The 22360-nt window shown below is 41.2% G+C and overlaps 1 protein-coding gene across 1 annotated transcript in view; it reads right to left on the reverse strand.

Annotated features, from left to right (window-relative positions):
* Positions 1–20246, reverse strand: part of LOC306737971 (endonuclease V-like) — a gene marked incomplete at its 5' end in the record, with an annotated part of 52107 nt that extends 31861 nt beyond the window's left edge. Inside the window, 6 exons of the mRNA XM_079219795.1 lie at positions 7838–7966; positions 8157–8225; positions 11422–11534; positions 13271–13310; positions 15537–15671; positions 20103–20246. Of these exons, the coding sequence (XP_079075921.1) occupies positions 7838–7966; positions 8157–8225; positions 11422–11534; positions 13271–13310; positions 15537–15671; positions 20103–20246 (630 nt within the window). The remainder of the gene's footprint in view (positions 1–7837; positions 7967–8156; positions 8226–11421; positions 11535–13270; positions 13311–15536; positions 15672–20102) is intronic.
* Positions 20247–22360: the final 2114 nt, after the last annotated feature.

The raw sequence follows: 22360 nt of genomic DNA on the forward strand, positions 1-22360 counted from the left end.
AACGCAATGAAGAGAAACTATATTTATATTGTGGCTTATTTTATAATGATGTCACAATCAGAATTTAAAAACATACCGACGTAAATAATAAATAAATAAATAAGACGCATTCCGCTGGTAGAAATCCTGCGCGTATAAGCAGGACAGTATAAATACAGTTTATTAAACGGGTAACAGACAACAGAGAAAACATCTCCACTCTGACACTCATGTTAACGTTGTCTTTATTAATATAAGTAGTAGTTTAACACCATTAAATCAACTGAAAACATATAATCATTTTTATCAATATTTTGAGTGCAGTTTTATTGTAATGTTCATTAAAAACTCTCCGGACAAAACTCCGTCAGCTGTTAAAGCGCCTGACAGCTGATCAGATGTGATCAGCTGTCAGGCGGCCACAGTCATCAGAAACTGAAGTCGCTTCACGTGATGCTTCAGAGGAAAGGACGTCTCATGTTTCTTAAAACATATTTCCTCGCGTCTTCTCTCCTCGCATGGTTTCCTTGCGTCTCTCCTGGTGGGAGGGACTCAAACTCAAGGAAAGGACGCAAGTGAGGGAAACGGGGATGCAATTTAGAGACTTGAGATGTCCCCGATGTGTCCTTGAGCAAGACACTTAACCCCGAATTGCTCCCCGTTGCTGTGTCTACGGTGTATAGAGCAAACATGTAAGTCGCTTTGGATAAAAGCGTCAGCTAAATGAAATGTAATGTGCATGTCTTCATCTTTGTGTAATGATAACACAAAACTCAGCACATAGTAGAAACCTAACATCCATGTCTCCAAAAACAAATACTGAAAGTTTCTTGTTTCCAAGTTTGGTCTTTCTAACACAATACTTTACAGGTAAACTTTGTGTACAGTGACTCTGGAAAACAGAGAAAATTCATTGCTGGAACAGCAGAGCAGAGACAGTGTGGAGCACATTGATGGCGTGAAATCCCTGTAATGATAATTCTTCGTAGTTAGTGAGTCTCAATGGTCTCACAGTCTGGTACCTTTTTGTTGGTGTCGGCAGCCTCGTTTGTGTAAATTGGCACGTTGGCACGACTCCATATGTTAGTGTGTATGTGTGCATGCTCACTATGGGCTGTGTTTGTGGTACTGCAGAGGTGACAACAACCAAAAATACACTAGCTCTGCAGGCCTGAATTATTCAGAGATTGGAGACGAAGCAGCAGGGGGGTGGGGATGGAGATAGATGGATGGATGAGAGATGGCGGCGACAGAAGAGGGAAACGGTACAGTGACAACAAAAAGGCGGGGACAACAAGAAGGTGAGAGAAAGTTGAAAAAGTGGAGACTCATCAAAAGCAAGCCACACACACACTTGCACATGCAGTTGTAACAAGAGAGAACATACACACAGAAAAACATACATTTCATTCTGGCCTGCTGGGTTGCACAATCAATTCTTGCATCTGCAGACTGCAGCGCTAAAACAAACAAACAACACAATCAAGCACAAATCCTTGCTTCTAACACACACATATATTCTGGTCTTTAATGTCTGCACAAAACACACATCAGCAATGTCTCTCACCAGCACACAAACAAACTGCATGCTTGTTCTGCTCCTATTTTCCTTTTTATACCCACACATATTCCTCCATCTCTTTTATTCTATGCATGCAGGCTCCCCATCGCCTATCACTCACATTGAAATTCCATCTGTTTTGGCAATCTGGGAGTGCATCTGTGGAGCTTTCACATTTCCTGTCTTCCTGAGAGGGATGTATGGAAACCCAAAATGGAGACTGGAGTGTGGAGCCACATTTATTGCCTCTTGTACACATCCAATATCTAAAGCGCCTTACTGTATGTACTCTCAAGAAAGATGTTTTAGGTTGGCCCTGCCGGGAGGTTGTCTTAATGCTGCCTTGAATAAATGTCAGCTAGACAGAAATACAAGTCACCCAAACTAATACTTTCAGGAAATTGTTTGCAAGACAACAAGACAAACTTTAAACTACGCACTGACTTATATGAACAGTGTACAGGTGACTGCTGTAGAGGGATCATAATGAGGGACTTCCGCTCAGCGCAAAGCACTCAGACAGAGAGGTCTGGAAATAGGCTGTTAGTGTACGTCTCAGGCAGCATCAGAGTCCCATTATAGTGGATGTCTTCCCATCATCAGTGTGTATGTAAACGAAGAGGGGAAGGGACTGGGGAGTAATGGATTTCATTCTAAAGATGATGACCCATGAACCAAATGTATCCCAAGACAACACACATGGCCGCAAACTTGACAAACCTGTTGAAGCCTATCAGTCACGCAGATTGTTGTATGTATGGATGTAGAAGGCAACAGGATGGGGACGTTGTGGACAATGTGTATTTAGCCACAGAGCATAATTAAAAACACAGAAAGGGTTAATGTTGTACACGGACCACTACTAGACCAGACACTGTCATGGTAGCGACCTGTCAATCACAAGGTAGCCCCGCCCGAAAGCATACCCTGTTTTATTGTCTATTTTACTGTAAATGAGACCATAATTTACAAAGTGAACATCATGCTGTAAGAAGAGTGAATAAGACTTGAAACTAGCGATTGAGACTATAAACTCATGTTAAATCATCATTCCTCTTTCGCTTCACCATGTTTACAATTGAGGAGAGCTCTGTACTCCTATTGGTCAAAGTCAGTGTGTGATGGAACACAGTGTGTAAGGCAAAAGCATTCATAAGCTATAATCGGGCTGACATTGTGTAGTCCTAACCTGGCTTTGAGGAAGGGTTTTTGTGTTTCTAAAATATCATTTTGACCTTTAGTAATAGTAATGATATCACGCCTGACGAGAAAAGAAAGTGAGCAGAGGACATTTTATAGGATGATGCTATAGGTTGATAGATTACCAAAGAAATGCTGGAAAGTCACCAAAAGTAATCCTAAACAAAAACAATTAATAAAATGCATGCAATTGGGACTTTACCGAAACTATTAATAACAGCTTGCAGTAGGTGTGAAATATTGAGGACTAACTATTAGGCTATGTTCATCTTGGACAACAGTAATCTTTTTTCTTGCCTTTGAATTGTAGCAAGCGTAATACTTGTTCTCAATGCAATCCAACCACTCCTTTATTTTCAATTTCTAAAGAGCCAACAGGCCTGCTGATCCACGTGAGCAGAACTAACAGAGTAACAGTGTGGTTGTCAGGGAGCATTAGCTTAGAGACAATTAGGTTTTAGTTCTGAGGCCATTAGAGCTTTTAATGCCGAAGGAAAAGAAGGAAGGAACAGGAAGTGTGTGTGTGAGAGTGTGTGTGTGAGTTTGTGTGTGTGTGTACAAACTGTATGTGCTTGTGGGTATATGTACAGGGCTTTATGTGTTGTCTGTAGATGGACTGTGTGTACACATGTTTTCTGTATCTGTGTACAACGAGTGAGCAGAAAGGTCAGAGGAGAGCGCTTCTGACCCGCAGGGTGGTGGAACATGTAGAAGGAGAAAGATACTCTGTTAGTAACGCTTTATTTACAAGTCTAATATTTTATAATACTTTCTTGAGCGTGTGTAGTTTGGTCCTCATTAAATTGGAAGTCATGTTACTGTTATTATAGCTTAGTTAGTTGTGTTAAAAAGGAATCTCTTTAAAACAACAAAAATGTTTCTGCTTCCTCAAATGTCTGCCAGTGAGTCAGAGGGCAGCAAGACTTCAATGAAGGGTACAAAACATGGAACCTGGAATACTTGATAAGATTGGGTCAACACAACCTTCATCTCAACAGTTCCTTGTATATGCTGTATTTACCTTGGTATATGATATAGATAGAAGCTAAATTATCCAACCAGAGAATCACAAAGATTCAATTGGTGATCAAACACCTTGAGAAAACTTTTTAAATGAATGAACATCACACTGGCAAAACATTGGATTAAGGCAAAATGTAAATAAGACAAAAGGCATTCATCAAAAATCATGTAATCTTATGGTTTCATCATATGTGAATAGACCACTACATATCCAAGGAAGCTGTCCAAAAATCTGAGTTTGAGAAATAAACAAAACATTAGATCATTGACAACAAAAAACACTATTCAAAATATTGAATATAGGGACTACCAATTATTTTCACTATGAAATATTCTGACATTTACTTTCAAGATTTTTCAATTAATCATTATAAATGTAAGAAAATAGCGACAAGTGTCCATTACAGTTTGTCATAGCGAAGGGTGATGTTTTAAAATGTGTTGTTTTGTCCAACCAATGGTCCAACAAAGATTCCGAACTGAACAGACCATGCATGCGCACACACACACACGCACACGCACACACACGCACACGCACACGCACGCACACGCACAGCGTAGAAAACTTTTAGATGCTGCCATTAGACATTATTTTCTATGAAAAGAGACCATGAACCACAACCCACAATGTGCTTCTCCGAGGACTGGACTGGCCGCTAATGCAACATCATGTCCTCTGACCTCTCCTTGTCACTCTCTTGCTGTCATAGTGACTGGAGAGTTAAAAAGCAAAGGCTGAATCCAAGCAGGTGTCAGCTCGCCGTCCATTTCCCATCACATGCAGGTGAAAGCGTGGCATACAGTAGGAGTGTGAGAATTTAATGGTGTGAGGGAGTGTAACTGTGCCGTGAGCGAGTCTGAGCTCTGGCGTGTGTGCATGTGTCTATGCGTGTTTTAGCTTTGCACTGGGGTATAAAAGATTCTGCTGCAGTGCTTTCACACATGAGCCTTCACTGCAGAATCCAACCATGATGTCATCTTTTCCTTTCATCTTTCTCTCTCTGAATCTCTCAAGCTGTGGAAGGAGGGGATTAATTCAGTCATGATGTCAAGTGAGAGGATCATATTCGATGGTGAAGAGACGGGGAAAAGAAACAGAGATGTAAAGGCACTGAGCGTTTTAGAAAAAGAAAACCCAGCTGCAGTGTGACGAAGCAGTAGATAACTTTATGTCTGTAGCTCATATTACCGAGTATATTTCAGACTTTTTGATTGAACACACCTGAAGCACAATAACTTTGCAGTAATCTTACTAATCATTACCTTCTGAAAATGCAATACTGCAAAAATTGTAAATTGCTTTAATAGCAAATGTAATACCGCTTATGGACTACTGGTGAAACAAAACCAAAGAAAAGCTATACTTTCGGAAAAAAACGTTGTTTATGAAGTAACATGCACTTTTAGAGGACTCGGTGAATTTTCTTAGTTTGGATTTAATACACACAATTATCTCTGTCTCTAATTAAAATGTGAATTCATTAGCGAAGAAACATAATGAATGCAGATGCAGATTTCATACAAGGGCTCACTGAATGACAAATCATTCGGTGGCCTTTACAGTCCCCAGTCAACCCGACCGAACACCTATGAGAGATTTTGGAGTTCTTCACACTTGTACAATCAATGACACGGAGCATGAAAGCTGTTATGGAGGTGTGTGGTGGAGCAACACATCACCAGGACACTTTATGTTGGTTTGTCCTTTAATTTGTCATCCATCTGTATATGCTACCAGCATCATTATTTCTGCTAGCACAAACATCTAGCACTGTGAATTGTGGGGTTTCTACCCTCGTCGACATTAAATACCATGTGTGCTCCACATCATGTTCCTCAAGAGTACAGTCGATGCCATTAAGCACTCAATGCCTTTATCCGACCGCTCCTTAGTGTGTGTCGGCTACGATTACATGCAAACCACAACACAATGTCTGCAGATGCTGGCAACATTTAGCTTTTGATACATTTCAACCACATGTATGTCCATGGATATATGTGCAGATATATTAATTTCATACATTTGCTTATCGATATGTTTATGCACTTGAGTGTGCATGCGTTCTTTTAGCAGGTTTGCATATGTATATGTGCACTTTTTTGCCTTCAAGCTGCCATAATGAGCATTAGGACAGAGGGGCTGAATGCTGCAGCTTATCTTCAGACTTCACAAAGACAGCTGTTATGTAATTCAGACAGTCTTCCCGTCAAATTGACAGCTTTTGATTGTTTCCTCAACAAGTTGCAATTGAGGTTTCTCTGACCTGAGGGACATGAATCTTGCTCTTTTCCTTCTGCCCACGAAAGAAAGACATGCACTCAGAGTTCAACTCCGGCCATGACACTCACCAGATCTTGATCTGTGATGTGTTTATTTTTCTGTGTCAGCATTAAAGAGAATATAACGTATGTACGGGAGAGAGAGGGAAAGAAAGCAGAGCTGGTGAGAGAAAAAAGGGAATGCGGAAGTCAGAGAGAGAAAGGAACACCGTTGAATGAAGAGAGAGAAAACAGACAGAGGTGCCAGTGATTGGACAGAGGAAGGTGAGAGTGTCCCTGGTGCGGTGCAAGTAAAAGCACACTGAACAGCAGAAGCACAGCACAGCCTAGTGGCAGCAATACAGAGAGCCTGAGGCAGGACAAGGAATCAGTTCAAAACTCCTAAATTACTTTAAATTATTTTTGGCAAAAAAAGAAAAGAAAATGCTGTTAAAAATTACATTACTCATTTGACACAGATTTTCTGGACCCACTTTGTTGTTAAGGCTGCCAGCAGGCACTGGATAAGGCTACACTATACAAATATAGAGAGGTTCAATTTAATTCAGTTCATTGTATTGTCTTGCGAACCGATAGAAATAGCAAAAATAAAAACTAACAAAATAACCAATGTCTGGTAAATTGCCTCAAGTGATGTAATTTGAGTCAGCATCAGTTGGATCCGTGTCAAAATGGTATGCCTCAATTTGAAACTCACGGAAAATAGTTAAGGTTACCTAATGGTTAAAGTTACGATCGATCATCCCAAGTGGGTTTTTGCAAAACTTCGGTTGTCATCTAGACCGGACAGTTGGGCTGAAGGTTTGAAAATTAAGAAAATCAGTTGAGTTCTCAAGTGACTTCATCAGACACTTGTAGCCTGCTCCTCAGCTCTGCTTCAGGCTAGCGGCTCGAAGCCACATTAGCAACTACTAGCATAGCACACCAGAATTTTGGAGTTGCATTGTGGGTCATGTAGGCGTGTGTAGGTAAACAGTGACAGTGAGCTGCTTGCTTACTGTCACTGTTCTGCTGAAACATCATTGCACCAGAATAATGTCTGTTATTTCTTCTCCAACATGTGGCTTAGAGATGCATGCAGGCCAATAGTGAAAGCCTTGTGTTTTATAGCCGACATTCTCTTGAACAAAATGAGCATATCAAAATAATTTATCTGACTAAAAAGATGTTCTCATTAAGTGAGCGAAGCATTACGAGAATAAGTATTTTATAATATATTAACATCAGTTCCAACCAATGCTGGTAAGCACCTGTTGTTGTCAGTGAAAACTTATTTTTAAGATAATAACAGCATTGGCAATATACGGCAAGACAGGGTAAAAAAGGATTGCCTGCTTTGAAGCAAAAAAAATCTTCACTGCCCCACTGTAGCTTTGTAGGACCAGTCCTCGACAATTAGCACTGTAATATCATCTGAAACTGGGTTTTCTACATTGCTAAATCGGAGCATCCCTATTTTGGCTGCATACATTGTTCCTTGTATTCTTACAATTCTCCCAGGCCCTACTGCTGAAACACACAGCATGACGCTCACACCTCCCCGCTTCACAGCAGGACGCTGTTACACAAGTGATGATGAGCACAGCTCGCTCTGCCTCGCAGCTTCCATCTGATCACCAAATCTTTTGCTTCTTGCTCTGCCTTTTTCTACAGGACAGGCTCTAATGTAGCCGCTCTCACACACTGTCCTGATAGGTTGACTGTCTCTCTGTCTGTGTGTGTGTGTGTGTGTGTGTGTGTGTGTGTGTGTGTGTGTGTGTGTGTGTGTGTGTGTGTGTGTGTGTGTGTGTATACCTGTCTGATGGGCTCTGGGACCCGGTGGCGGCAGCAGGAGTGTGTGAGGCGTACAGCTGTGTCCACACTGATCTTGTGGCCGACGGACACGTACACCGGCTTCGAGCTCTTGTCGGAGCTTCGCAATGCCTGGACACAAAAAAAACGTCTTCCGTAACTTGGACCACATTTCTCTCTCCGTTATTGTGATTGTCATCCACGTTTTGTAGAGTTTAACTTTTCGCAGGGTGGGTGCTCTTTAAAGTCAGCAGTAACAAAACAAGCCCTTTGTTAAAAGTATGTGTTTCTATTTGTTTTGTTTTTTTGTTCTTTGCCGCACCTTTCCAAGCACTTTGCCTGAGGCGGCTGTGAGTGGGAAGCTGTCTCCTCCTTTCTGCAGAGCAGATATCTGCAGAGGCATAGACACAAGAATCAAAGTTAAAAAAGATGCACAGCACGGCAATACAAGTGGCAAACTGAAACAAACTATTAACCTGCTGTGGAAGCTGCTTGCTTTCTTCTTGTTCTTTAACCTCTGTGACTTGACTTTCATCGCTATACATTTGGAGCTTTGGTATGTTTTCACAAGACAGAACAAACTACAGGATATTTTTGAAGCAAATTGTTGATTGACAAGAATTAATAAGTGTGGTATTTACTTCATATTAAAATGTGTATTTAATAATGCATGTTCCAAGTAAAAATATTGACAGTTCAATGTTGCACAAGGCAACACAATAACTCTAACATTAATGTGTCAACAAAAACAGCTGTGTCTGTTTTACCAAGGTGAAGCTTTTGGATACTAAGACAATTGTGCTTTTTACTCCTCTACATCGCACTGGATGAACCTTTTGAAATCATCATGTACGGGTAAGCACAGATGCATTTTAGTTTTTCCAGACAAACACTATCAGCCGTAGCTGATTATTATGTTTTTTGTTGAAAAGGTGTCTATGGGTTTTCTGAAAACTTTTCTCAAAAAAATAGTCCCAAGATTTTTTCTACAGATGCTTTTTTGAAAAAAAGACTTCTAAAAATCCTCTTTACAAACCAAACTTTTGGCTGAGAGAAAAATCAACACGAGCAAACCGGTCCAATGAAATAATTTAAACTTTGAATAAACCAATAACAAATAAACCTCAGCCATACTTTATATTTCGGAATAGTGGATGATGAACTCAAGGTACCTGCATTTCAAAAAGTTGTTTTAATTATTCTATAGGAACTAACGTTTTTGGTCGGAAAAAAGACCGTGCAAAGTCAGACAGTGATGTGGGTGGTCGCTGTTGACAGGTGTGCTGTAGGTTATGGGCCAGAGCGATGAAGAGAGCTTAGCCTCCATGATAGATGGGGTGTCTGCGCTACTATGACAGATTACAGCAAGCAGCCAGCAGGGGGGGGGGGGGGGGGCGCATAGGGCATTCAATCCCGGCTGGGATGAGGCCAGCAGAGTGTGTGTGTGTGTGTGTGTGTGTGTGTGTGTGTGTGTGTGTGTGTGTGTGTGTGTGTGTGTGAGAGAGAATAGCAGAAGTTAGAAAGACAGAGCAAGTCATCAATAACACACTAGTTTGAGTTACAGCCAGGCCATCAGTGAGTAAGTGAGTGAGTGACAGAGAGAGAAAGGAGTAGGGGGGGGGGGGGGATGGGAGAAAGAGGATAAGGAAAATTCCAACCAAAATGTAAATACATCACTGGGAAGCTACAGACTTTTTATTATTATTTGTACATCCACAAAATGAGTTTGCTTGAAAGTCTAATATCTCCACATGTATACCCGATGTGCTCTTGCGTCTGATAAAGACACACACACACACACACACACACACACACACACACACACACACACACACACACACACGCTCTTGAGGCTTGCACATTTAATGACAGCAGCTGAGAGAAAGTTCTCTCTGTAACCTTCAGAAACACTTAGACTACATGTTTTTTGAAAACTCTCAGTGTGATGGCAGAGTTTTTGGAGACTTTCTTAAATCTACTTGAGCATGGCAGCATATTGCTCGTCGGTGGTACGTGTAGATCCGGGAAAAGCTAATCTTATTTCCTTCCGGCTAATTTTAAAAAATTTGGTAAGAAGCCTGATATGGCTCGTGTTTCATAGTTTACTTCACAGTTAATTTCCTACCAAGCGCTCAAACACCAACGCCGGTGTTGACCCGAGGCGTAGCACTCCTGTGCCGTGTCTGTAGACAAATTTGACGGAGCCCCAGAGAGTTACAATTACATCAATATGGACGGGGAGGGAATTCTAAAATGTCATGCACTGCAACTGATCCGAAGCCGATGGCTTTGAGCCCAACGATGCAACATGGTCGTGTACTGTGGGAGCAACCCGATACCTATAATGACCATGTCCGAGCCACTGGGATTAGTATCAGCAGATATGTGTGACTGCATCCTCGGAGGCGACCGTGTTCAGTCGAGACAACGATCAGATTCTACCCTGCAGCAGAGACGAACCAACATTTTCTGACAGCAAAGCCACTGACAGTAATTGAGGGAGATGGATACACTCCTAGAGAGAATTGAATTAGTATGTTACATTACTACATGAACACCGCTGGGGATATAAGCAGATAGTCTCCTTGCCTGCTAATGGAGTTAGCACTGGATGAGATGATTGCAAGAGCCAGCCAGGCTGGTTGCCTTCAAAACTTTTCATAGCACCTATCATCCACACATACAGGAAATGCCCATCACTGCTCTTCTACAGATCGGCATCATGTACAAAGAGTTTGCATATTGATATTTTCCACAGGGAAAGCACTTGAGGTCAATTATCATCACTGTCACCTCAGAGCAAAGACCGTGTTCAAGATCTTTCTATGAGTTCACACCATGTTGGTGTTGGTTTGCTTCAGGTTGCTGAAGATCCCATTTTAAACTATTTTCCAAAAGAGGAGGAATAAATCAAAATGTATCTGCAATAGATCCAGTCTAGCTATGAAATGTCAAAAAGGCCACTCAGTCTTTTTCAGGACATGTTTACTCTGTTGATCCTCTTACTTTAGACGAGCCTAATATGAGCGATTTAACTTTGACTTGTTTTTATTCTTTCCTCAACAGGTCACGAGGATGCAGACTGAAACAAAGTGAACATTTGCATATTAATGAAATCCAGTTAGTGTCGTCCCACATGTATACTTTGACCAATGGGTATTCGTTCAAGTTTGATTTGTATTCAAAAAGTCACAGGCCTCTTTGTGCATTAGCTACACAAGGAGGCCTTGGCTTGTAACAAAAGTCACACTATCAAAACAGCATTCGCACTAACACACACACACACACACACACACACACACACACACGCACACACACACACACAAGCAATTGAGGATTCCATCCGTTGCTTCGTCCCCCAGATATTTCTTTTGGAGAGCAGGGAGTAACAAACAACATAAAAGAAAAGTGATTACACTTTGATAATTAAATAATTAATTGACCCTGTGGTTGGTACCTCCTTTACAGAAACAGCATTTGTACACGGCAAATAGGAAAACAATTTATGGAGGTAGCACATGAGGTTTTCTACATTGATGAAACACTTTGTCAAGTGTGGAGAAACCTGAGTTCAAGTCCAGTCTCACCTGTAACTGGTGCTCTTCACTCTTGGACACACCCTGCACCTGCAGCAGGTTCTTGGCCACGCCCACACACGGCAGCCCCGACAGCACTCCGAGATGACACGCCAGGCCGAACTCTGCAGGGTCCAAACGGGGACAATGTCAAATCAAAGCCCAGAGTCAGTCTTGACACTGTAGTAATGTCTTTGTGTGATATAAAACAACATTTTATGGTTGTGAGCCGAATACACATAAAACTAAATACTGCAGAGCCTCTTTTTTTTTTTAAAGAGACACACAAGACAGCTCACCTTGAACTCTGAACAAGTGTTTTTAAATAAACTCAAATGGATCTGAATCTCAATATCTGATTTAAAGTTAGTACAGGGAACTTGTATCTGTTTATTCTCTATATGATCCAATCTGTATAACTGATAGAGGGAAGAGAAGCGCAAAGAACCAGAACCAGGACTGAGAGTGGCAGACTGTCAGACCAGGCTGCAGGAAAATGAAGGGAGCTAGGTACACTACCGCTTTAATACCGCCAAAATCAACACAAAATGAAAGTTCCTTATAGGAGCTGTAATATGATATTGTGCATTCACACTTAAAATGTTTGTCAGCTGTCTGATGTCGGCAGATGCATTTAAGATAAGTCTGTAGATGAAGTACATTGCTTGACTCAAGAGAGTTAGCCTAGTTGGGCATAACAATGGCAGCAAGGGGAGACTGGTTCTGTCCAAAACACTTGTCAAAACCTTAAAACTGACTAATAAACATGCATATTGCTTGTTTAATCCATAAAGAAACATAAATGTAGAAATGGCAACTTTTTTCAGGGGGAGTCTTCCCTTAGTCTTTATGCTAAGCTAGCCTAACCACTCCCCGACTCCAGACATAAGGTCATCTCATCTCAGTCTCAGAAAGAAACACATTTCCCAAAATATTAAACTATTCCCTCATGGAGGACTGCCATCTCCACCAATGTACATGTATTTATTTATTTACACACATTTCGTAAACTTCTGTAGTCACACTTTGTCTTTAGATAAATTAGCTTTGAGTCATTCTAATTTCCATGTCTTTGAGTTACCAGTGTCGAGGCTGCCGACGCTGCTGCTTGTTACTGCTGGGGGGACTTCTTGTCAGGCCCGAGCAAAGGTTGCACCCCTTAAAGCAGAGCTCTTAAATCAGGAAGTAGCCAATCAGAATGTCCCAAGTGCCTGACACAGCGTGGGGGCATTAGGATCTTATGTTCTAGTAGATTGTTTGTTTTATTGTTTTATTTCTTGAGAGTTTCTTAGTTTGTTTGTGCTTTTGTTTTGTTGAATTGGTAAAATATCTTTACTGATAGACTAGTTGTCTTTTTTTGTTTTGTATGTAGAGTTTAAGTGCTAGTGTTTGTTTCTGTCTTCAAATCCCATTTGTGTTCATTTTATCATGTCCATTTTGTCTTTGTTAGGTCAGTTTTGTTCCATTAATGTTGAGTTAGTAGTGCCCGAGTTAAGCTCTGTATAGTTGACCTCTTTTATGGGCCCAGAACTGTGTCGCTAATTTTTTTATTTTTTTGGTAAATAAAACCCTTTTTTTTTAAACCCACTTTCGACTCCTCATGCCTGCCAGCTTGGTCCCTCACTGTGAACACATTCACGTCATACTGTTGAAATAGTAATTATGAGCAGCCAAGAAGGGAAAAAATGCTCATGTTCATGATGCAAAAACACTCCCAAATCAGAATAAGTTCTTCCCATTTTGCTTACAATACGTGAATTAAGCATAACACCGAAATTAAATGCAGTGCTTTTCTTGCAATGAAATGTAAACATTTTGTAAAAGAGTATAATATAGTACAACATAGAGCAGCTTGAATTACCTCTGTAGTGGAAGAGGCCATTCCCATCCACAAACACCACCTGTTGAGAGGCCACAACGGAAATGAATATACCTATTGTACAAAACAAAGATGTTACCGTCTCATTTCCTAAACCTGAAGGCCATTTGTACATTTTGATATGCGACATGTCACAGCAGAGGTGTAATTAATAACGTTAATCATGGCTGCTGACACACTTCAGCGGAGCAGAGGTATCGTTAATGTTATTAGATCCACCTGTGCTCTCCTGATATAACAAGTTAAAATGCCTGCTGTGAGACTTTTTTTCTGCCTGTCTGCAGTCTGTGACCCGGCTGCTACCACTGCCTGATACAATGTCCGGAGATGAAAGCCTCTTTCACACATAGTTCCAAGTAAATTACTGGGATAACCTTTGAGGCACTGCTAGTGATTTTCTCTACTCATACATGCACTACGTTTAGAAATACTTTCATTTTGAGACTTTTCACACATGCCACGACAATGCTGGAACAGAAAGGGCAAGAACAAAGTTCAGCAGATGGTGGTGATGCATTACTTATGGATGCCAGTCGTCATACAACTCAACAGAAGAAGAAGAAGGGGCAAAGCCAGATGTACGTGTACTGGATTACTCGCTTAACATCACTAGTAGTCAATATTGAACAAGTTTGCGAGACAAGGCAAATCACCTGCAAAAGCCTTGGCGTAAGTGCTAAACCGTAAATAAATAGCAGATTCAAATACGTCATCGGCGGCGATTTATTCTCCGTGGAAGTGTCTTTCGTCAGACGGACATAACCCTCAAAAGCAAGCATTTTCTGTTAAATGTTACGAGGTCTTGATGTCAGAAATCGATCCCCGACCCGACTCACACATGACCTCATGTTCCAGAGCTTTTCAGCGATAGACTGCATGTTTAAAAGGGACAATAGAGTGTGAGATAGCGGAGTGTCTTTATCCTGAGCTTCAAAAGGTACATTTAGTGAAAGACAAGATCCTCACACTGATGCTCTCACTCTTCCAGCCCCATGCACCGATGACTTCTTGAAGCCAAAGGTGACTGACTTATTTCAGCTGTAACTCATAAGTCACTGGGAAAAACACCACTTCAAAGGTTGCAGATAAATGGAGCAGTGACCCAATCTCTCCAGAGTTAAATGTCAGTACAAATAAAACTCTGTGTGTGCTGTTTCTGCACACCTCCGTGTATGGTGACACAGAGACAGAGCCGGAGGATGCGAGGGATGCGAGGGAGGCGCGTGGGCTGCGATAAACAGAAGTGAGTGGGTGAGGATGAATTAGAGGCGACTTTTGGAGAAAGAGTGAGAGAGAGGAAACAGAAGAGCTTTATCATATGAGTTAATTCAGTGTGTTTTAATGTGCATGAAGCACGGGAAGGTTTACACCATTTAAATGAGCCGAAAAGTGTCAGCGTCCCGTTGAGTGTCAGTAAGTTCGAACCAGTTTTATAAGTATGTGTCTTCAGTTCATACTGGATGTATAACAAATGAAGGACTACAATATCATATGTACTATAAGATTAAGGCTAGCATGGCATAACTAATACTGATTTAAATGTATAAGCATGTTACCATGCTGGCTTTATCATTACAATCAAAGCACACCTGAGCCTCGGCCCACCTGAGGCTAACACAGTACAACTACAGGTGAGCAAGGAGACAATAGAGCCTGACAAGCTGACACTGAGGTGTATGGCCACTGCTTATTGAGGAGGAACCGTCTTGATACACAGTAGCTTTCCCCTGGTCATTTCAGAAGCTGGTTTAATGCCAGCAAAACTTAAGAATAAAAAATTAAGGATCAAAGATGAAGAAAGGGCTTTGCGCGCACCAAAATTCAACTCCTCTGGACCAAATTTATATTTCTTTGTTTTTCTGCAAGTGGAAAAGCGAGCAACGGCTTTCATTTATTCTTCAACACAAAAGTGTGACATAGAAGACACAAATAAAGTCTAATCTCAAAATGTTAACAATTTGTACAAGTATTCTAAGGGCCATTCTAAGTCATGTGAGGTGCTCCTCTAGCACCTTGATGAAGCAAATCCGTGGCATGCAACTGCTGCACTCGTCCACAACAGTACATTGTTCTGCGTCTGTGCTGGTACTACTGTCTGTTTCACCAGACTAAGGGCATGTTGACAGCCATCTACTGTAGGTAATACACTGACTATGTCTACGTACAGCATACAACCCTGCTTCAAAAGATCCAAACTATCCCTTTAATCCTCTAAGACCCACTTTAGTGTGTTTGTGCAGAAGCTGACCTGAGGCAGAAGTTTGGGCTGGTTCCTCTCCAGCCGCTGCAGAGCTTCCAGAAGGAAAGGGGTTTCTCTGAAGGCCAGAAAGCCAGCTATGTAGGGGGCCGTCAGGGTCACCATCTGACTGTCTTCATAGAGCACCTGGAAAAAGATGAGCGGACAGAAATCACGGTTACACCGACACGCTCCCATGCTCCATTCCATTATCTAAACTGCTTATCCTATTCAGGGGCGCTGGTGCCGATCCCAGCTGTCATTGGGCGAAGGCAGGGCTCACCTGGACAGGTCACCAGTTTATCTCAGTGCACATACAATATAGAGACATACAACGACCCAATCTACAGGACATTTAATCCACCAGAGTAACCAGGAGAGCAGCCCACATCATCAGGGACACAACACACCCCCAGCACAGTCTCTTCTCGCTCCTGCCATCAGGCAGACGCTACAGGAGTCACAAATCCAGAACCACGAGACTGACGAACAGTTTCTACCTGCAGGCCATCAGGCTGGTGAACAGCTCACACACACATCACTGAACTGTGAACGGCTGCTGCTGTGACTTCATTCATGTCACGGCCATACTTTGGACTTTGGATATTGTATTGTAACAATGCATAGTGCACTTTATACACTGTATAATTATTGTAGCAATGCATAGTGCACTTTATACATATTTCTGTGTAATACTGTCACTATATTTTGTGCCTTATTTTTATTTATAATTTTTTGCCTTAAGTTTATTTTATTTTTTTTCCTTTAAAGTTTATTGTAATTCTGTGTTAGGAGGACCCAGCAAAATAAGCTTTTCATTGGACAGAATAACTGCCTGTTATCTGTGCATATGACAATAAAAATATCTTGAATCTTGAATCTCAATCCCAATCTCCACCCTCACAGACTATGAGGCGCGCTCCACCATGCTGTCCCACTGTCACATCGTCGAGCGCTTGAGGGCTCTCTGACAGACATTTTGAGCCCTTTATGAACCCTTTCCGTAAGTCAGCATTAGATGCCGACTTTGCCTCAGGGAATTACCCACAATTCATAGCAATGTGACGTTAAACACACAGTTACCAATGGAAGAATAGAGACGTAAAAATAAAGGTAAACAAAGAGGCATGAGGGTGTTCAGCCCGATAAAATACATTTACTCAACAGCCTGGAAGACCTTCCAATCAGGGAGTTAAAAGTATAAAATAAATACCCACAATTAGACCTTTTTTATGTTGTCATGGTCACATATGTTGTAGCAAAGTGCTGTACCATTCATATTGACACCAGTTCAAGCCCTTACAGCCTCTCCCACTCAACTATTTACCAGGTGACGTCAGTAAGACCCTGAGGGTTCAGGGTTCAGGGTCTCTTGCTGTGAGGGGACAGTGATTGCCACCGCACCACTCCCATATTAATAGTGTCTATTCAGCGTAATAACAGCACTGGGTTTGGAAGCATCTGTTGTCCTGAATGGAGCGCAGACAATAACACTGTTGGGGTCATAGTGCTGCATGCTTTGGATAAATGCATCCACCCCAGTGTGTATTTAAGGGTGAGTCCACAGATGCACAAACAAGCTGTGTATTACTAACATCCCCCATCTGGTAAAAAATGAAACATCTGTTACTTCTTGTTGATGTAAGGCTGTGAACATGTTCTGAACATCAGACAAGTTATTCTATTTAAGTAGCCTGCTGGGTTCAGAAGTGGACACGGTTATAAATTAAGGTTATACAGCTTTCAAATTATATTAAATGAGAAGATGTTAGAGCAGACATATCCACTCTCACGTCCAGTGTTCTGCTCTGAGAAAAAGAAAAAAAACAGTACACGAAAAGGTTTGTATTCTATATTTTTGGTTTCATAATGGAGTGTGTGTGCATGTACCAATAACAAGGCTCTAAGAAGTTCTCCCTCAACACAGAACAAAACGTCGATCAGTTCATTAAAAAACATTTGCAGAGAGAAATAACACCATTCTATCATTTGTTGGCGGTCACACAAACCAACACACACCAACACACGACCGAAAAAACAACCCACCCTAGCATTCGACTTAATGTTTTCCCCTAATCTAAAAACATGGACACCTTTGTATGTCGAATTTATTGCCATTAAAACATTTTTGACCAGTTTTCAGCTCACTGTGTCAGATGCTGCAACATCAGATACAAACACTCTTGTCAAGGCCGAGGCTCAATGACGTTTCAGAACAGTCATTTGTCAATGTCGTATGACCAGCTTGTTATACAGGAAAGTTTTATTGACAAGAATCTCAACAACTAGGGTTATTCATGCCGAAAGGATATTAATTCACGTTTACGGTCGTTGTTTTTTTTAAGTGTGTTTAAGACTAGTTTATTTAAATGCGAACTGTACAATAAAAGCGCTTTTTTGTGTCATGTTACCAATATGACTTTGGGTCCCAAATGGTCTGCGGTGGCAGTGTTAGAGTAAATTGAAAGCAAGCAAGGAACATAATCCAAGCACCGGGCAGCCTTTCTGAACATCTCATTAGCCTTGTTGGGTTCATTTATCAACAACATACAGTGACAAATGTCATTAATTATAACAGGTTATATAATGAGAAGGGGTCAGCAGCCTGTGTTAATGGACAGATAAATGCAAAGGAGGAGGAATGCTGGTGAAAGGCTAATGGAAAAGAGAAAAATTAGAACTGCCAAGGTCACTTAAACAACAGCTCGCGTAACAAGACTCAACCTTGAGCTGTTTTGTATACTAAACCTTGGCTCTCATGTGTATTATTATTGCTTTTTATGCATGGCAAGTATGCTTGAAGAAAATGTATTTGGATGAGATTAGACATCCACAAACCTTTTTGGTTCAGAATATTAAAATGCATCTTCCCCATGAGAGGAGGTGCATGTAAAATGATTAGAAGGCTGTTTCACAAAATGAATCAATAACATTCAAAGGCCCCTTTGAGTTTGCACGTTTGTATTAAGAAATAAGCCGTTTTCACGGGTAGTTCATTATTCCTTTATGATATTGTCTGGTCCATGTACAGTTAGAGTCTGTTTGGCATGTGTCTTGATCCCATATTGGTGATCTTTGTATCCTCCTCGTACAATAACCCAAATACTTCAAATAATGTAAATATAGGTTACATTTGACTAATTCTCTCATTTCCCATGTGCTTTCTTTCTGTTTTCCAGATTTTCCAGGATACGTGGGAACACTAGCAAACCAGTTTTTTTGCGTCGTGGCTACGGGTTTGCGGTTATTTTCATTTACACTTGTTTTCACCGCGGTCAGCCCCTCGCCAACACTCTTACATTTTAAACTGCTATGATCAATATTGTTATATCAACAATAGATGAAATAACATACAGTAATAGGAAAGATGGCCATTGTAGTGATGAGCCTTCAGAGAAATAACAACGATGGAGATTTTTAGCATCTTCAAGCTCATTGTTTTGGTTTTAGAGCTTTGCAAAATTACTGTTTTGGTTTTGGTTTCACTGCTCTCCTCAGCAGTTGTTTAAGGCTAAAAAGCTCAGACAAACCCAGAGAAAGCTGCCTGCCCAGCACCAAACAGCACAAAGACAACGTTAGCGACTAGCTAGTGAACCTAGTGGAACATTTAGCAGATTAGGTACTAAAAAGAGAATAATTATGGGACTAATATTCATCAGGTGGAAAGAACAACTCAAGATGAATGCTGATTTTGCTGGCCAGAAACCACATAAATAATACAGGTTAATATGGGTTAAATACAAGCTATTATGAGCCAATGTGCAAATGACCCAACAATACAAATAGTAATTTTAACATTTGCTTGACAAAAAAATTGAAGTGTATTCCAGAGCTTTCAACCACACTATTTCCTGATCTTCCTCAGCAGATGAAGTTGACTCAGTTGTCCCCACATAAGTATAAATAAGTACAGACCTAAGGCTTGTAAGTAATATAGTTAGCTACTGCATCTCGCCCCAAAAAAGTAACCTTCTGTTTTGAAGGTCAAGAAAATTTTCTTATTCTATCTTTAACTGTAATCTCATGGCCATGTGCAGGTCAAGTATCTATACATTCATATACCACACAATATGTAATGTGCAGTACATCTGGCCAAACTAGTTCAGCAAATAGGGACATTTTCCGCCTTAAGAAAACTAAAATCATAAGCAGGATTACTAGACAGGTTAAAGCCTGAACAGGATCTGTTTTGGTATTAGAAAGTTCCTGAGCAGAGGGTTGTGATCAAAAAGTAATAAGATAAATTATTTACGGTGACAAAAGTCACATTAGCTGCTGCCAAAACTAACCAGACACCAATCGTGGGAGTACAGTATGAGTCAGTTGTTGAAGTGTGTTCACAGTCTTCCTCGTGCAGTCAGCTCTCAGGAGTCAAGATAAGTGATGAGTGATGAAGCCTTGCATTCCTAAAGTAAAGTCAGCAAGGCTACTTTTAAGGGCAAATTAAATATTCTGATCATTTTAAATCATGGCATATTTTTAGCATTCTGTTCCCAGCGTTCACCGTTAGAGGCCGACAAAGCTCATAGATAACTCAGTGCATCTGAGATGACTTGGTACAGTAAGGGGGCGTCTCACCTCCAGGTCCGGGTAGCTGAGCACCACAAGTTGGGCGCAGGCGTTGACGTCATCCCCTTTGATGAAAGACAGATCCACTCCTCCGACTCTCTCCAGGCCGGAGAAGTCTGGACTTCGCTGCCAGTCCTCAGTGTCGTCCTCCATCACCTGCAGTCTGAGACGGGCCTGCTCGCTGCACAGAGGACAGACTCCTGAGTCTAACATGTTCACTCACAGCGGGACACAAGCAGGGACAATTACTCAAACTAATCCTCATGTCTGAACACAAGATTGGCAAATGTCATTGCTCTCATGGTGACTGACTTTTATTCCACTGTAGTTAAGTCAGACAACGCTCAATCTAAGTGATTAATGTCTTAGAATACAGCTGAAGTTTTGTTACCCTAACATTAGTAATATTTCCAGTATTTCCAATAAGAGTTTACATTGCACACCAGAATAACATACATGGTACCACACCATAATGTAGAGAAGTAGGATTTGTTGAAAGAATAAATACATTTGTGATTTTGCTTAATACTCAGGAGATGTTAGAGAGTTTGGTCTTAGGTGGGCGGGGTTGTGCTGAGGGGGGACTTGAACTCTCAATAAATCGTTTTGTCTATAAAATGTCAGAAAAAAATGAGAAATGTTCATTAGAATTTAAATAAATAGCTTGTTTTATCCAAACAACAGTATTACATTTTCTGCCAATCTTCTCTAACCAGGGCTTTGATTATCAACTCACATTGTCCTCAGGTGGACACACCCGCGCACGCGCACACGCACACACACACACACACACGAGAGGGCAGGCAAGCATAAGGGCATTATACGGAATCATGGCGTTACCACTGGCCTTGTCATTACAAACTCACAAATCAATGGCTGCTGAGGACTGATGGCACAAGTCCAGAGCTGCTGGCAAAGAGTTACAACACAGAGACGCAGACAAGTGTAACAACACCTGTCAGCACTTTACGGAGCACAAGCTAATACTTCAAGGAAAACAATGATAGCAAGTGGCTACACTGTTGGAGATACGTTCCAGTGATATAAGTTGGTCATGCATGTGAGACAGTGTAGGCTACAGGTTCAGGTGTATTAAACGAAAGAACAGCACTCTGACCTCTTCCATTGTTTGACCAGATCTTCTCCAGGAGAAGCGAACATCTGTAGCAGTCTGGTAAAGAGGACACAATCAGGTGGGCAAAAAATAGTTTTAATAAGAAGAAATGAGCTGACAGCAGCAGCGTGAGCACCAGCGCTCGTGTCGCGTACCTGTTTTGCTTCCGCGTACTAGCGTCATTGCGAGGGCGGGGCTTGCGTCTCGCTGAGCGGGTTAATTCTGCCATCTAGTGGCCAGAATGGTGAAGTACATTGACATAAAATGTCACGTCATTCAATGTTTTCCTGTTCGGACATTGCCGCTCCATGCACCAAAACTAAATACAATTATCTCAACGGTTACAACGTGATTAAGTTATTTGTTCTGGTATAATTACTCTATGTCAGTATGTTCTGTTCAGTCATGTCTGTGTAATGGACTAAAACCACTTCAAATTGATTGTGATGATGCCAGTGCAGCTAAAATAGGTCCTCACCAGATCTGGGACAAGCCTGTCACAGTAAGGCAAATAATGCATGGTCAGCACAGAGGTTGAAAGAGAAGTGGTCTGATATCAACATGTCCAGTGATCACTGCAATTTTAAGGAGGAGAGAAAGATCTTGATGAAAAGAACAAAGTGAAAGTAACAGAGACAAGACACTGTGACCACAAGAATACAGAGAGACAGATAATAAAGTACTCTGTTTTAGCAAAGTAATATAGTAAAAGCATGTCACCCTTGATTTCCAACTAATGGTTTGAAAATATTTGATTTCCAAAAGGGAGGATGAGTGATCCATGACACTAGCATGGCTTGTCAAAGGACACAAATAGTAGGTTGACACTGGAAGACAGGAAGTCTTCCTGGACTGAGACTGACAGTTCCACTGATGAGTAGACTTCTAAGATTGGAACGTATACAGGAACGGATCGGACAATGAGATAGATACGAGACGATCAACAGAGGATGCAGAGGCACATGTGAGCTCATCTTCCATTTAAACAATGTCACAAGTGCAAACTGTTTCAGCTGGAGTTGGCCACATAACCATAATCTGCTCCGTTTGATTCTTTCTCCCCACATTCCAACCTTTCTCAAATAAGTGCTGAAAAATCAGTAATGCAGATTAAGAAATATTCACACAGTATTGAAATATGGTGTACCTTAGG

The sequence above is a fragment of the Taurulus bubalis genome, assembly GCF_910589615.1.
Source record: "Taurulus bubalis genome assembly, chromosome: 6".
Classification (NCBI taxonomy): Eukaryota; Metazoa; Chordata; class Actinopteri; order Perciformes; family Cottidae; genus Taurulus; species Taurulus bubalis.